This window comes from Syngnathoides biaculeatus, chromosome 11 (genome assembly GCF_019802595.1).
Source record: "Syngnathoides biaculeatus isolate LvHL_M chromosome 11, ASM1980259v1, whole genome shotgun sequence".
In the NCBI taxonomy this organism is placed as follows: Eukaryota; Metazoa; Chordata; class Actinopteri; order Syngnathiformes; family Syngnathidae; genus Syngnathoides; species Syngnathoides biaculeatus.
The window spans coordinates 3128673-3145587 of NC_084650.1; the positions used below are offsets into that span (position 1 = coordinate 3128673).

General features: G+C 41.4%; 2 protein-coding genes across 7 annotated transcripts in view; one reads left to right on the plus strand and one right to left on the minus strand.

The window, feature by feature from the left end:
* flrt1b (fibronectin leucine rich transmembrane protein 1b) overlaps positions 1-16133 on the plus strand; it is a 40222-nt gene extending 24089 nt beyond the window's left edge. The window contains exons 2-3 of one of the 4 annotated variants that reach the window (XM_061836120.1): positions 7472-8262; positions 11416-16133. In XM_061836120.1, the coding sequence (XP_061692104.1) occupies positions 11431-13635 (2205 nt within the window). In that variant the 5' untranslated portion in view covers positions 7472-8262; positions 11416-11430 and the 3' untranslated portion in view covers positions 13636-16133. The remainder of the gene's footprint in view (positions 1-7471; positions 8263-11415) is intronic. The other 3 variants (XM_061836119.1, XM_061836121.1, XM_061836122.1) reach the window with 3 other exon arrangements.
* Positions 1-16915, minus strand: part of macrod1 (mono-ADP ribosylhydrolase 1) — a 199239-nt gene that overhangs the window by 116325 nt on the left and 65999 nt on the right. The gene's annotated exons all lie outside the window — the stretch shown is intronic.

The window sequence follows — 16915 nt, forward strand, 5'->3', positions numbered from 1 at the left end:
ACATGTGCGCAGTGAGCACATATAGCCAATTTTAATGAGAGTGTTCATTTTAAAAGATGGCGCCTCCAGGTGAAATAATTGCTAGCATTTGGCCCCGGTGGCCGGTTTGATTGCTCTCGGGCCGCTCCTCTTTATGAGCCATACTGGGCCACGAACGCCCCACCCATCACCCTGACTGCCGTCTTTAACTGCTGCTCGGCTGCAGACGGCCGCCACATGCTGCGAAGATGCGGCCATTATATGCATAAGCACACATTGCAGACAGCGATTTGCGCATTAATGCTAAAAACACACAGACGTGCAGTGAGCTAAAGGCCAAGAGAGAACAATAGGCTGGGGCTCGGAGGAATTGTCCTCCACATTTTAATATTCAGCAGAGTGAATAAGGAGTGTGAGTGTCCGTGTGTGTGTGAGCAGGGATGCGTGCTCATCAACCTCACTAACACTGAGGTTAGACAGCCCCATGATTACAAAGTGTTCACAATTCAGTCCCAATATTAATCCCTAGCTCCGACTCCCCTCACTTCCTATCTCCTTGCTCCCTACAGCGCAAGCATGCTGCCAAGTGTCACAGCTGTCACTTTTCTTTGCTCTCCATTTTTCTCAACAGCCTGATTTAGCAAAGCTTTGACAGAAATGGTGATTTGATACAGTTAACAGTTACAGTTACAGCCACTGTCTATTAAAATGTTTTAACACTGCTCTAATGCAAATAGAAGGTCATCTAGAGGAGCTTGAGGAAGAAAAATGAAGTCTGGTAAAGCACCTAAATTCCCTTGCAGATTACCCTCTGAGTATTTTACCCATGCATGTGTATCTTCTTGAAATATGCCACTCTTCTTCTTTTCCTTTCGGCTTGTCCCGTTAGGGGTCGCCACAGCGTGTGCGTGTCACAGCCTATCTCGTGCATCTTCTCTAACAACCGCTGTCCTCATTGTCCTCCCTCACAACATCCATCCACCTTTTCTTTGGTCTTCCTCTCGCTCTTTTGCCTGGCAGCTCCATCCTCAGCACCCTTCTACCAATATGTTTTTGCAATAATTACATTAAACTGTCCATCAAGGAATTATCTTCTGAACCCATGTTATGATTTTAGCTATACATGTGTTCATTATCGTGTGGAGCAAAATGGAAATAGTGGATGATCGAAACACCGATGAATGTCTTAGTGCAAGTCGGTTTCATGGGCTGTCACACACAAGCACGGTGATTTATGCCCCCCTCCAGCAATGAGATGCTCTCTCTTTTATACAGGACAAAATGAGTTAACAGAGGGAGTGAGGGAGGTGATAGGTTGACCCGTGATATTTGATCAGTCTGAGGGGATATTGCCAACACTTGCGCAGGGCTCTTTATTTATTCTTCCACTACTGCTCAGTAAAGTCCAAGTGAATACTATAAATATCAGAGTGAAAGTGGGGGGTTCTTCAATACAGTCATTGTTTGCAGCATTTTAATATCAGCAAAAATGACAAAGTCTTTCTTCTTGTACTGCCTCAACTGATTTTAGGGACAATGCAGAGATATTCATTTTATATCATGAACTGAATACAAATATCCATTTCATTCAGTGTAGGATTGCAATGAGGTTTTTTTTTTCATTTTGAAGAAAAATAACCTGTTTTCACCTTTTACCCTCTCCTACGTAAGGAAAGAGATTCACAATCGCTTGTTAGACGAGTGGTGTCTCATAATATGCAAGATAACTCTTGCAAAAGCCTCCAGTCACCACTTGAAGTGTGATGTGACACCAAAGTGTCAGAGAATCCTTTCCAATGTTCTTGCAACTTTTAGTTACAAGTTGTTTTCACTTCTACCTAAATTCTTAGCTTTTACCTTCCAAGTCCCTTTTCTGATTCAAATTGCCTAAAGCACCCCATATCATCCAGCAAAACATTGACTGTCATTTCATTGCAGGTGGCATTTACGGTTCATGCTTGGTAAATGATGATCATTAGAAAAGTCATTTATATTTCGGATTTTCAAAGGTCATTCTGGGATACTGGTTGAGCTGCAATTTGTATGGATATTGACACAGTTTTTCTAGCAAATAATGCAAATAATAAGAACCCACTGCTTCTAGCACAAATTGAGGTACTATTGTATAACATAATCAAGGCTCCAACCTTTCTCTGTGAAGTTTGCATGTCCTCCCTGCATCGTCTCTCATTCCAAAAAACTGTTTCTTAGGTTAAGTGAAGACAAAATTGTGTGTAGGTGTGAATGTGTAGCGTGAATGGTTGTATATCCATAGTGCATGTGCCCGTTAATTGGCTTCTAACTACTTGCTCGAAGCCACCTGGGAGACGCTCTAGCACACCTGTTGCACTAAATGATGGATGGATGGATTTAAAAGGACTCATATTTTGAATATATAGACCTCCACAGAGTGAGTCTCTAACTTAGTATCTTCTTTTCCTTTCGGCTTGTCCCAGTAGGTGTCTGGACAGCATGTCATCTTTTTCCACATAAACCTCTCCTCCAACTTCCTCTCTAACACCCACTGTCCTCATGTCTTCCCACACAACATCCATCAACCTCCTCTTTGGTTTTCCTCTCCACCTGGCAGCTCCTTCCTCAGCAATTTCTCTCATACTCACTCTCTCACCTCTCGACATGTCCGAACCATCAGCATCAACTAAGACATCTAACTTTGGCTGTCCCTCTAACGAGCTCATTTCTAATCCTATCCAACCTGCTCACTCCTACAGAGAACTTCAACATCTTAATTTCTGCCACCTCCAGTTCTCTAATCCGTACTTCATGGCTGGCCTCACCACTTTTTTATAAACTTTGACCTTCATCCTAGCAGAGACTCTTCTGTCACATAACACACCAGACACCTTCCGCCGCTCTTCCAACCGGCTTGGACCCATTTCTTCAATTCCTTACCTCACTCACCATTGCTCTGGATTTTTGACCCCAAGTATTTGAAGTCGTCCACCCTCGCTATCTCTTCTCCCTTGAGCCTTACTCTTCCCCCTCTACCCATCTCATTCAAACACATATATTGTTTTACTTCAGCTAATCTTCATTACTCTCCTTTCCAGTTCATGCCTCCATATTTCTAATTGTTCCTCTGCATGCTCCCTGCTTTCACTGCAGATCACAATGTCATCTGCGAATATCATGGTCCAAGGGGAATCCAGTCTAACCTCATCTGTCACCCATTACCACAGCAATCAGGAAGGGGCTCGGAGCTGATCCTTGATGCAGTCCCCACTGCCACCTTAAATTCTTTTGTCATACCTTTCCTTACCACACTGTTCTGCTGCCTTCATACATGTTCTGTACTATTCTAACATACTTCTCTGCCACTCCAGACTTTCACATGCAGTGCCACTGTTCCTCGCTTGGTACTCTGTCATAAGCTTTCTCTAGATCCACAAAGACACAATGTAGCTCTATCTGACCTTCTTGGTACTTTTCCATTAGCATGCTCAAGGCAAATAATGCATCTGTGGCACTATTTCTAGCTATGACCCTGCACTGTTGCTCACAAAAACTTATTTATGTCTTGAGTTTAGCCTCCACTACTTCTTCTCATAACTTCTTTGTGTGGTTCATCAAGTTTAGTCTTCCATAGTTCCCATGGACATCACTTTGTTCTTAAAAATGGGAACTAGCAAACTTTTCCTCCATTCTTGAGGGTTCTTCTCACCTGCTTGTATTCTGAGGAACAAGTTGGTCAAAAACTCCACAGCCACCTCTCCAAAATGCTTCCATCCCTCCACATGTATGTCATCAGGACTAATTCCCTTTCCATTTTTCCTCCTCTTTAGTGTCTTTCTAATTTCCCCCTTACTAATAATTGCCACTTCCTGATCCACTACACTTGCCTCTTTTACTCTTCCTCAACTTTTCAAAGTATATCTATTTAGCACACTACTGGGACCAGCCAACACATTTCAATCGTTATCCTGAAACGCCCTAACCTGTCTCACATCCTTTCCATCTCTATGGCTCTCTGACGTGAGCGCCAGTGTCCTCATCCATGGAGTTTTACTTGGATTACACCTCGTGTTCCCCTGTGGTGTTTTCACCTCTGTGCTCCATAGAGTGCAGACGCTGTCGCCGTCGCTGCACCAGTGAGTAAATAGGGGAAAAGACGCAAATTTGTGAGATTTGTCAAGAATAAAAAGAATAAAAAGTCCGAGTATCCTCCACATCCTGGCCAGCTCCTCCTTCTAACGTGTAGGTGCTACTGATCAAAACAAACTAAAATTACAAACAGGCATTCCAGAAGCTTCTTCCCTCTTGCAGTTAACTTAATACTTTCTTGAACAGCTAACTTACAATTCCACTGTAACATGCTGTCAGTTTTCTGGCTCGCGTTGACCGTACTGGGCCAATCATTATTAGTATTATACACAATAGACTATTGCATGACTCGTCACTTTAAACTGCATACACTCTTTGAAGTCTTGACATAAAATTATCTTTGCACACTTGCACAATCGTCATTGCACTGGACCATCGCTCTAATGGGCACTCTAACTCCTCTAAATGCTAGAAGACTGCATCCTTGCACAAATGCGAGTTCTTATAAGAAAGAAAAAAGCTACCTGTCAATTGAATGTCTACTGTTCTTCGTAGTCAATACGTATGTCATACCAGGGCAGCACCAACTCCTGGAGACAAATTCTTTATGTGTTGTTGCATAAATGGCCAATAAAGCTGATTCTGATTCTGATTCTTTAGATTTACCCTTATATTTGTTTGCAAAAATGTTAAGATGGATGCCCTTCCTAATGCAACCCTCTGCATTTGTCCTGGCTTGAACTACCCTACAGATTGCACTGATTTGTCGATCCACAGGACTGCATTCTAACATGGACTTAGCGTAAAAGTGTCAAGTTAATAAAAAAAATCTATATATGAGTGTCCATAAATGTGTATGCATTTGAGTGTGAATGATTGTTTCTATGTGTTCTGCGATTGGGTGGAGACCAGTTAGGGGTATACCCCCGGCTCTTGGCCACAGTTAGCATGGATCAGCTCCAGCATACCCCGGGACCCTAGTGAGAATGAGTGGTGTAGAAAATGGATGGATGGATGTCCAGAAAAGGCCCTTATTTGTGAGCTAAGCTTTGCCCATATTTGGCAAGGCATCCATATTAAGCTAACCCCATTCTCCAACCTCTGAGTGGTTGTGGTTGGGGAAAAAAATCCAAATAACCTGATTTCTGGCCTCTCGGGAGAAAAATGTCTGGGGCTCAGGAATGCAGGGACGTTAGCTGCGATAGGCTTCAGCAATCACGCAACCATTGTGAGGATAAGCAGCTTGGAAAATCCATGGATTTAACATATTTACTGAGGCACCATAGATCCAATATTACATCTAAAATGCTAGAAAGTTTGGTAAAATATAGCACCTTTAATATAGTAAAAGGAAGGCATAATGAGCCATATAGCATATGCCACCCAAACGTTTAAGTATACCCACAACTATCGCACATGTGTAAAATGGAGCTAGCAGTTCTTAACAGTTTTATAAGACTTCAAAGTTGTTTTTTTCCTAAAGTTTTGGTTGAATTCCACACTGTATGACATTTGCTATGTTTAACTTTCAAGGTCCAACTGTCTTCCAAAGTACAGTACATCAGGGGACTGAGTTGTTAAAGTAGTGATTTAGGAGATTGATGGATGGGGGAACTGAGAAGGATTTGTCAGTATGTAATGCAAAAGTGGTGCAAGGCACAAAGCTCTATACACTGTCGGACTATTGACATCATCTCAGTCACTCTCCAAAGCCAATCAACAAGTGGACGTGCAATCCAGACAGGACTTGATCAGCATCCCATTTCATGTCGAGTTGTTTTCATTACATATGTTCACCATGTTCGGCACATATAAAACGGTTTACTATGCCACAAATAAGATCGGCCTCGGATTATTTTTGAAAAAAAAAAGCAACATTTACCAGAGACAGCTCAAACTACCATTCTAAAAAGCACCACCATTTTAACAGCTGTGTTTCCATTTGGGGCAACAATGGGAGTGCAGTTTCAGGGTAAATAGATCTGCAGACATAAGCTCATTGACAAAGTTCCTCTTAGCAAGTGTGTCCTTTCAAAATGAAAACGAGAACAGCATTATTTGTCTCTATTTGCATTTAAGCAAACGGCACACTAATGTCCTAGTTGGTTATGTAGTCTACTTATTCCGGGATGGAGTGAACAGGCGAGCGAGTGCAGCAGAGCAGTTAATGGCCTTGATGAGTCTGTCGCCGTACACTCTGTATTCCTGAAGAAGACTTTGCCTTGCTAAAGCCGGTGTTCACCTGGGAACTTGATTTTGCACACAAAGTACAATCACTTAGCGTGTGGTGCTTAATGAAAGCTCCAATGTTTTGTTTACATAAATAAATTAATAAATAAATAAAAGCACACAGCTATAAAACGTAAATCTCTGAATGGGATGCTTGAGCCCCCGTTGATTATGTGCTGCATAGAAAAACTGTTGACCCTCAGGAAGTATTTCTTTAATGTATTATATTTCTACTATAACAAATTAAAAGGGGATAGTTTCATTTAAAGTGAAGTGAAATTTAGAATGGCTTATTATTTCAGGATTTTCATCCGATGGATATATTATATTATAATAGATGAGATCCATGACTATCACAAGTGTAATATGGAGCGAGCAGTTCTTAACAGTTTTGTAAGACTTCAAAGGCTTTTTTTCCTAAATATTTTAGTCGGATTCCGAACTGTATGTCGTCTGGTATGTTCAACTTTTTAGTTTTTTTTTTTTTTGGTGGTTGTCATTTAACTTGGTGAAAATCATCTCAGATAATTTCGAGAGAAATTACATTTTATACAAAATAACTGTTGAGAAAAGTAAATTAGTTCACAAAATGCATAGGGTTTAACTGTATTTTCAACCAAGTGAATATTGAGTAGTTCAATATGCTTTCATGCTGTAAAAGGGTAACATTCAGACTTTGAAAACTAATTTGTGAATGCTAGAACCAGGTGACTGGGAATGCAAACAAGCATTCTCTAATTTAATGAGTGTCATGAGCCTGAAATATTGCGAGGTCCAATGTCCATCACTTTTAGTTTGATGTTCCTCTAAACTGCAGTTAATGAACTGGCCCAGAACCAATGCTTTTGCCTGATCTTTATATATCCTCATCACGCAGCCCTGTCTGACTAATTAAATTTGATTCACTAAGACTTTCTTTTGGTCGATTTGCTTTCAGGCTACGCTGCAAACAGGAGCAGATAATACGTCCACTCTTGTTGGTAGTGGTTTTAAAAAAAAATGCATCAGATGAAATATTATATGACATTTAATGGCATAATTTGGTTGATGAGAGCCTGTCTTTAGATTGGATTGAAAACACTAAATCACTAATTCCCCAGTTGACTGCAAAAATCGATCCTTAATCCTTGCTGGAAAAATGTACAATTATTGTATTTGCAAACAAGAAATGTAAAAAGTGTGCTCTTCTCTGTCATTCCAGGCAACATAGAGACCTGCTGAAGTAAGCATCAATCAAGTGCATCATCAGCCGACCCAGAAAATCAGTTCTATACACCTGTGGTACCCTGGATTGGCTATCACGGCCCTGAACAGAGTCGACTACTTTTAACATCAGGGGAGCAACTGAAAGGAGAGGAGTTCAAACAAGTATCTGTGCAAGGCATCGCATCAAAAAATAACCTACACATGACTGAACTAGTACATTTTTAGGACAATTATGTTTGTGTAGCTAATTAATACAACCAAAGGACAACTTGAAGATTCACTGCTAATGTGAGCATCCTGGATTGCTATTGACTCCCATAAAAGATCCTTGAGCTCAATACCACCAGTCTTGGGACTGTCTGGCCAAAGTGCCGCCTTTTAGTGTTGGAGAAGAGTGTTCTGAATTCGGCCTCTGGAAGCTTGGTGAAGATGACTTGAGTTGGCAGGCCTAACAACCCCTTACTCACAGATTGAGCGAGAGAGCCCGGCAGTAAGAAAACACTGCTCAGAATGTGGTGGCCCTGAGCCATGCTGGTGTTGCTACTGGAGGCCTGTAGTAAAAAAAAAAAAAAAAAATCATTCTCCCTATCATCTTTCGTCCAAGCTGAGGAAGATCTCACGGCCCCAAGGAACTAGACTATATATCTGAACGGCTCAAGGAAGAAGGTGCATCAAAACCTACTTAGACATCTGTAGTCACTCAAACAAGACAAACCAAAACTGCGCCCAACCAATTCTTCAAGGTACACACACGTTCGGCAAAAGTGAAAGGGACAGACTGAGCAGGTTAGCAAACCCTCAGTAATGCATGTTATTGGACTGTGCGTAAAATGCGAAACAACAGGAGAAAAGCAATTTAGGGAAGAAAAGTAAAACAGGTTAGGGCAACAGAACAGATGGGAGGGGTATGGTGAAGGGTTAGGAGTGAGGTGTTTTAAATCCTAGTTATTCATTTTCTACGATGCTCTGGACTTCTCAACAGTCAATCACAAATCAATTATTAATGGGGACAAGAAGTCAAGTCTGTGCTGTATGCAACAACGACAAAAAGAGGCGATGTAAACCAATTGGCAATGCGGTTCTTCAGTTGAATTAGGTAAAGCAAAGTGAAGGAGATACTCGATCTGAGCTGGAGAAACTGATCGAATTCAAACACATTATGTGCAATGCAACAGATGAAGGGGAAATTATGAGAAAATGGGCAGAAGGTAGAGATGGGTTAGAGGGGGTTGGTGAATCAGAGGAACTTTGTGTAAAAAAACACAAATGCCTGGAAAAGAAAAAAAAAGGAAACTAAAAACCCAAGTATTAATAAGGGGATGTGTTACATACAACTAAAAAAACATTGGAGTGTTGCATCGAAGCAAATGCTTGTTGATATTCATAGACCATTCCTAATGTTTTGGTGGTGGTGGTGGTGTTTACCATGAGACTTCCTTTCATGGCCATATGTTAATTTTAAATTCTGCCAGTGCTTGGAGTTTTAAAGTGGAAAGTACAAATTCTATCTGTGTGAAAAAAAAATTACGCGGCAGTCTTTTTTTTAAAAATCATTGCGTAGCAACCTCCACTGACAGGTTTGGTTGGTATAATCAAAAGCCCATATACACAGAATATGCAGGAATATGAAAAATATGTAAACCTCTAAAACTAATAATTGATTCTTTTGCATGAAATCCACCCTCATGTTTCTTTACAGCCATTCCCTCTCTCCTCATGTGACTGACAGAGCAACTCTCCATCTGTCTCCTCTTCCCGTTCCCTTCTCCTCCACAACAACCCCCAACCCATCCCTCTGTCCGTTCTATTGTTGCCATGTCGCGTTCGCTTTGCATGGATTTTGACTGCAGCTAAGGGGCAAGTTATACTAGCACATGCATACAGCTACATTTGCACAGAAAGGAAATAAAGAATGCTTGCCTTAAGAGGATTTGTTTATCAAATGTGCTGTCAAATCAAGTCAGCGAAAAAAATAATCACCTCAGGCCAACAGAAAAGAAAGGGCTCAAATGAAGCTAGCCTACCCTATAATCAATGCAACTTTCACCATTCTATGTTATTCATGTTCTATAAATAAGTTTGCTCACAGCGAGTGTGGGTGAGACCAGATAACTATTTTCTTATTTTTATGTTACGCACATTGGTGCTCACTTGCAACATCATAAAACACGAATATCAGACAACAGTCATCCTAAAGAAAGATGCCCCTTTTAAGTTAGACATTTTAAAAACACTAGAAAAACTAAGACAAGGTCAGCAATAAGCACGCTGGCTTTTATTGATGCAATGCTATGTGTGTGCTTTATAATCACTTATTTAGTTTGTGTCAGCATTTCTCCAAAAAAGAAGAAATTCCACTTTTTGATCGCCCCGTTCCATTGTGCAGTTTGATGGAGCGCTGCCGTAGCGAAGTTATTTCTGTTGTCTTCACAGCTATCACCATCACGCCATGCAATTAATGGGATTTCCTCCTCCCGATCATTTTGTCATTTTAGTTTCATGTCAGTCACTCTATTTCTGTTCGTCTCTGTCACTGTCCAATTTTCGCCATCGCTTTCATCAATTTGGTTTCCCTGATTCTCGTAATCTTCTTCAGCCAATGACTCTAACTCACATCTCGCTCTGCGTTAAATTGCCCATTTGTCTTGTGCTCGGTTGCGCTGACCCAAATAATAATGGACAGGCGCTCCAAAGTATGTTTCATGATTCAATCTCCAGGCCTCCTACTGAAATAAGAAGAAAGTTTGCATTTAGTAACAACTGACTGCCTCTACATCAAGCGATTCAAGAGAGAAAGGCTGATCACCAACACTAATAAGTTTTTAAAATGCCTTTTCCTGAATGTGTTTTGGAGATTTAGCTGTACAAAAAAAAAAAAAAAAATGGGTCACTGACAATACTGCTATCAGCAGTTAGTATTTAGACGGGAATCTATTTTCCACCTCATCTTTGTATTGCATCATACAGTGCACTATTTTGTTTACTTAATAAACCATGTTCAAAATGAGGCATACAATTTACCTTCGCTATAATTCAATATTACTGAGACATATCTACCACATTTACTAAAATATGTATTCCATTTTCTATAGATGTTCGCAATTTTTGTTTAAATATGTATCAGAGGTCAGTTTAGTACATTTTCAGTGTGTTTTAATGAGTTTAAATAAGGTTAAAGTGTGTAGAGGAATAAAAATACTACAAGATAGTTTTTTTTTTTTTAATATGGTCTCTATATCGTGGATTTTCACCTATTGTGAATCTCAAATGCATCCCCCGTGATAAACTGTTGGTTCATTGTATTTTTGGATGTGTTTGGCCTTTAGCTGTACAGGTCACTGAAAATAGCTTTACCAGCTTTTTCCATGTAGATAGTAAACCTATTTTCCATCTTATTGTTTGCGCAGTATCATACTGTGCACTGCTCCAAATTATGAGCTATGTGATGTTTTTGTTCATTTTCCTAAATAGGACAGGTTCTCAATCCGGTATAAATCAGCGGATGATGGTGGCCACTCAATATGATTTTATTGCTTCCAACCCATAACTGAAGCTTTAATGGTATTTTTTCATAGCATGGGATTGTGCATTGTCTTGCGTGAGAATTTTTTTCTTGCCAGAGGCCACAAACACATTCTACAGAGGTCATCTTGGTACTTTCAGGCCCCCGATATGGGCCTATCATTACAATTATTTAACGCTATGATGTTCTTGCTTCTGTTTTCTTGAAATGACTGTGTCTCAAAAATTATTTAGGATTAGTAAATACACATTAGTGCCGCATGCTACAAGCATTCCATTCTTAAACATTTGGGGAGCAAGGATTCAGGAAAGTGGGTCTAGACTTTTGAATAAAATGTCTTAATGTGTACAGTCCTCACTTGGTGCGATGCTTTTACAGTAATTTTGAAACTGTTCCTCTTTTCTATTTCCTATCAGGAGCTGGGCATCAACATGGCAACTGAAAGTCTTGCCGAGCTTCGTGATTGGCTTTTCCTCCTCCTGCTATGTCTCACCTTCTTGGCTGAGGTACTTGAACTGGCTGCAGCCGCAATTGCCTTGGAGACGGGTGAGGGAGATGGAGGAATTGTTTGTCCCTCAGTCTGCCGCTGCGATGAGGGTTTTGTCTACTGCAATGACCGTGGACTCGGTCTAATTCCTCCTCTACCGTTGACGGCTGCCATTCTCTACCTGCAAAGCAACAGACTGAGTAATGCCGGCCTGCCTCCATCATTAGAACGCAGCACTTCCATTCGAGTGATTTACTTATATGCCAACCAGTTGGATGAATTCCCCGTACACCTTCCACCTTCATTACGAGAGCTCCATTTGCAGGATAACAACATACGAACGTTACCACGATCATCTCTGGCCAAATTACCCCTCCTGGAGCGTTTACACTTGGATGATAACTCAATATCTACAGTTAGCATCCAGGAACGTGCTTTTTCTGGGACTCCACGGCTCAGATTGCTGTTTCTCTCTCGAAACCATTTGTCAAGCATCCCTGCAGGCTTGCCCGCATCCTTGGAGGAGCTGCGATTAGACGACAACAGAATAAACACAATTCCCACCCATGCCTTCCGAGGGCTCTCCTCCTTACGACGCTTGGTCTTGGATGGGAATCTACTGGCAAACACACGCATTGCAGATGACACTTTTTCGCGCCTCTCCAATCTGACAGAGCTGTCACTAGTCCGAAATGCCTTGCAGTCTCCACCAGTCAACCTACCTTCAACTCATCTTGTTCGGCTCCATTTACAGGATAACGGAATGACTCATATACCACGAGGTGCTCTGGATGGAATGCGACGGCTCCAGAAGCTAGACCTATCGGGAAACAATTTAACCACTCTCCCTCGAGGGCTTCTTAAGGATGCAGACAGTCTGGAGTTGCTGCTGCTGCGAGGAAACCCTTGGTACTGTAGTTGCAGTCTTCGCTGGCTCCATGCATGGCTTCATAGCTGGGGGGCTGCTGTTACAGTCAGGGGTTTGACCTGTCAGGGACCAGAGGCAGTGAAGGGCCAGTCCCTAAAAGACCTTACCTATCTGATGCAACAGTGTGAAGGACCACCAGGTGGTCCGGGTGCTGGAGTTGTGGGGAATCCATCAGAAAAAAATGGAGAAGGTGATGATAGTGTTGGAGTGGATGGAAAAGCCGTGGTCTCATTTCCCCATGGCAGCACCACCACCAACTCTTTGCTGGTCCCCACACAAGGTTCCCTCTTTACATTGCGAGCTAAACGGCCAGGTCTAGTTTTGCCTATGCCTGCAGGGGGAGCGGGTCATGTATCCAGAGACTCCCTGGAACTGAGTGTAAAAGCTCTCTCTTCTGAAAGTGTTCTGGTCAGCTGGTTGTGTCCACAGCCGGCACCCTCATTCCGTCTATCATGGATGAGATTAGGCACCAGTGCAGCACTTGGTTCCATCACAGAGACTCTTGTTCCAGGAGAGAGAAGACAGTACCATCTTACCCAACTCACACCGCGCTCGCATTACCTCATTTGCCTGCTGCCATTACGACAGGAGAGCTTTTTCGGCTCGAGCATTGGGACAGGTCACCCTGGAAGCATTGAAACGAACAATAAAGATTCTGCTCCAGCTTGTGCTCAGATAGAAACTGGAGCGCCTGTAGTGAACTCCAGGGCAGAGGGGTCAGAGAAGGACACACAAGACTCTGAGCTATCAGCGTTGCCATTGGCTGGGATCATTGGGGGTGCCACAGCATTAGTAAGCCTCCTACTTATCTTTGGCATTTTTTGCTGGTATGGACAAAGAACAAGTTTTAAGTCAGGGGACTCAAATTCATATAACAGAGGGCGAGGAGGAAAAAATTATGATGACTATGTAGAGTCGGGGACAAAGAAAGACAATTCCATCTTGGAGATAAGAGCCCCGCCTGCAGGGTTCCAGATGACAGCCATGACTCATCAGCCTCTGCAGCCCAAACTGGAGGATGTCACCTACATTCACACCATTTTTCCTTCTTCTTCTTCATCATCTTCTTCCCACGCAAATGGGACATACCGGAGCTGCCAAAGAGCCGGCAGCCTCAATGGCACCATCCTTAGCCAAACCAGCCACCACCATGTCACTTATGGTACCAACCGGGGCTACAGAGAGGGCGGCATCCCCGATATAGATTATGCCTACACGTGATGACACAGGGCCACACTCCCTGAGCCTTGAATGCCTGGCGTGATTTCTATGATGATGACCCTGTGGCCAATGGCCATGTAGTCCTTGGTTTCCAAAGTACCCTTTGTGCCTCAGCTGGTTCAAGTCTGATATGTTTGCTAAGTAGAAGTGACTGTTTTCAGCCATGTTGATTGGATATTGCTATTTTGTGATGGAAGTAATAGTCCTGCTATACTGTACGCTACTACTGTAATACACATTACAGTGGGCCCTTCCTTCAGTGCTATTTATATATGTTAAATTTCTCTCTTTTGGCTATCTGTGTCTTTCAAAAACGCTGTTCTTCATACACGGTAACTTATTTGAGGTTGATATATTAGGCTTAGCTGATGTAAAAGGAGATATTTATAATAAGCAGGAAAGGCAATTAATGTGTATATAGATAGCCCCCATATCTTCTAACCAACTGTATGCTCTTTGCTGTGTAGATGACAGGATGACAGAGGGAAAAATTGATGGCTGTTGTAATCCACAAATGACAATGAATAGTGGTTGACGTGAAAATACTTATTCCAAGCACCCCCTTTTTTCCTCTGGATTACTTCACCCAATTTAATTGTTCCTCCTTCCTGCCTCTTTGTTTTTAGCAGAGGCCCTTTCCTTTCATTTCTCTCGTCTTTTGTGGTGCCGTGAGTAGAGGACAACTTTGTTCTCGCCAAGGGAGCTGACAGCAGTGATAACAGTTCTGACAAAGACATGAGACACGAACCGCCACATGGGGAGACTAATGAGTGGGGGAGAGAGAGCAGGAGGAAAGAGAGTCAGTATGATGGATAGATAGATGTTTGGATGGAGAGAGCAAACATGAAGTAGAAGAGTGAAAGCTGCTGTTTTAGAAATGGGATTGAAAAAATTGTGCCAGTTTATCACAGAGTTGGGTTAGGGTTAGGGTTAACCCTAACCCATATTAGGATAAAGATTGGTTAAAAAGCCTCTGTAACAGTGTAAGTGTCATCTGAACACTGCTAGACATCTGGTGGAAGGCACCGTACATACATCAGTAGCACATCCCATCAATGTGACTGCTGCACTCCACGAAGTCAAGCTCCACATACTACTTGGATTATGTTACCAGTGAAATTCTTAATCATTCTCTCTAATGATATGAAAGAAACCAACTCAAGCATCTTGAACTCCTAATTTAGTAAGCCCATTTATTCTTGAGAGATTGGTTGAAATCACTGAAGTTTTAAAAACTCATCATTTTCTAGTGAAAATTGAAACTTCAGTGTTCTAATTACGCTGCAAAAATTGACTCATTAACAATATTAAACCCAAGTTAAAAGAAGTATGAACTTTTTCTTTATTTTAAAAGGACTGCAACAGTATGTGATGGGGGAAACACATATTCAATTAGTGTAATTATACTGTAATAGACCAATATCAAATTGACTCAAGCTTCATTTATTTATAAATAGAGATCTATGAATCAGACTAACTTTTATATGACGATAGTCTCTTAAAGTCCACCTGATAATTTGCTAAGTGTCCATGTTTGTATAAAGTAGTATGAGGCCCACATTGAAAAGAAAAATCTAAAATTAAAATTAAAAATGCATGCATGTATAGAAATACATTCACCAAATCACAGTAATAAGTTGCAACATTACACAAAAAAGTAGTATTAAAAGAATGAAGTTGAATATTTTGGGAGAAATTTGGAATTAAAGGCAAGCCGCAGTATCTCTATAGAACTGCCATCCAATAATCAGGTAATTTAATGAATATTGTTATACCTGTTAAAAATCCTTGCAGTTAGAAGTTATTTCTTTCACGGCTACCTGACTGATGTCCTAAACACATACTATTGTTTTGGTCCTAGAACCCCTCTGTGCAATGGCAAATTTGAAACGGTTCAACAAATGCATAGCCTCTTATGCATGTGTCCACACAATAATTAAAAGGTCTCTACTGATGATGGCTGCCATCCTTGTTTGGAATAAAATATATGCAGGATAAATAAAGATGAAATACTTGGTGACCCTTGTTGGAAGAGCAGATATTTCAGTTGCCAGCATGTCTGAGATGGACTAGTTGGAATGATCCAGTTGACCCAGGGACTGCCGTCCAGTTTTAGTAGCCCTCATGCAGCAAAGACAGAGAAGGGGATGTTTTGTGAAGAGGGACAAGAGCCTGACCGCCACACTGTGCCCTTCAACACACACAGCAACACAGCAGGGAGGGCGGCAGCTGCTCTCCAAAAGCCCCCGCCGGTAACTTCTAGGGGAGGAGGAATAGTCGAGCAGCGATATTGGCAAAGCTACTGTGTTGTTTTAATTTTATTCTTTCATGTCTGCACTTGTTTTGATGTCTCTGTTTTATAGCACTGAGGCTACCTTTCACTCTGTAGAAATCCTTATTCCTTAAAAAAAATATGTCACTCTCAGATGTCATGACGAGAACGCTGAAGTTATTGGTCTGTTGTCTTTTTTTCTACATGAATGAATAAAGACTTATTAAAGGGAGAGGGAACTGTAAGAGTTGTCTGTGTAACTATGACATACGTGTGTGGGAGAAGTGTCATTAAAACTAAAAGAGAAAGCCCAATTTATCACTTGGATATCTAAAGAAAATATTGAAAGCCAAGATTATCCGTGTGATTTGTGCTGCAATGAAGAAAACCTCCTTAAATGACACACACTGGATGAATACATAAGCAGAGGCATGCGGCCATTCGGTTTGGAAAAAAAATGCAATAGAATATTAGCAGACATATCGATCTTAATGCTGGAATAGCTGCGTGCCAAAGCACAGCAGAAAGTTGCGAGTGTGCATTTGGTCAGATGTGTTTACACTCCTGAGTGAAGTGGCCAGCTCACATTCAAGTGAGTGCTAATATTTGCCCGTTGAATGGATCGTTGCAGGAACAAATGAGTGCATCTTGTTCCTAAGAGCTTGTGATCAGTCTGTGTCTGGATGGAAAAATGTTGCGTATGTGTCTGTTTCCTAAGCATTGAGACAAAAAACAAGAATTGACTAAGTTCATATGCCCTGAGATCCCAAGATGATGATATTTCCAAGCACATACACAGTACATATAAAAAGTCTACACACCCCTGTTGAACCCCTTATTTAATCTTAAAAAAAAATCGAACAAGATTAATGGTTTGAAAACTTTTTCTACCATTACTCTGACCTTATCATATACAACTCAAAAAAATGTTTCAAGCGGAGCAATAAAAACACTAAAATAATTTTGCACATGTATGGACAACCTCATAACTGGGGATGTATGTGGCTG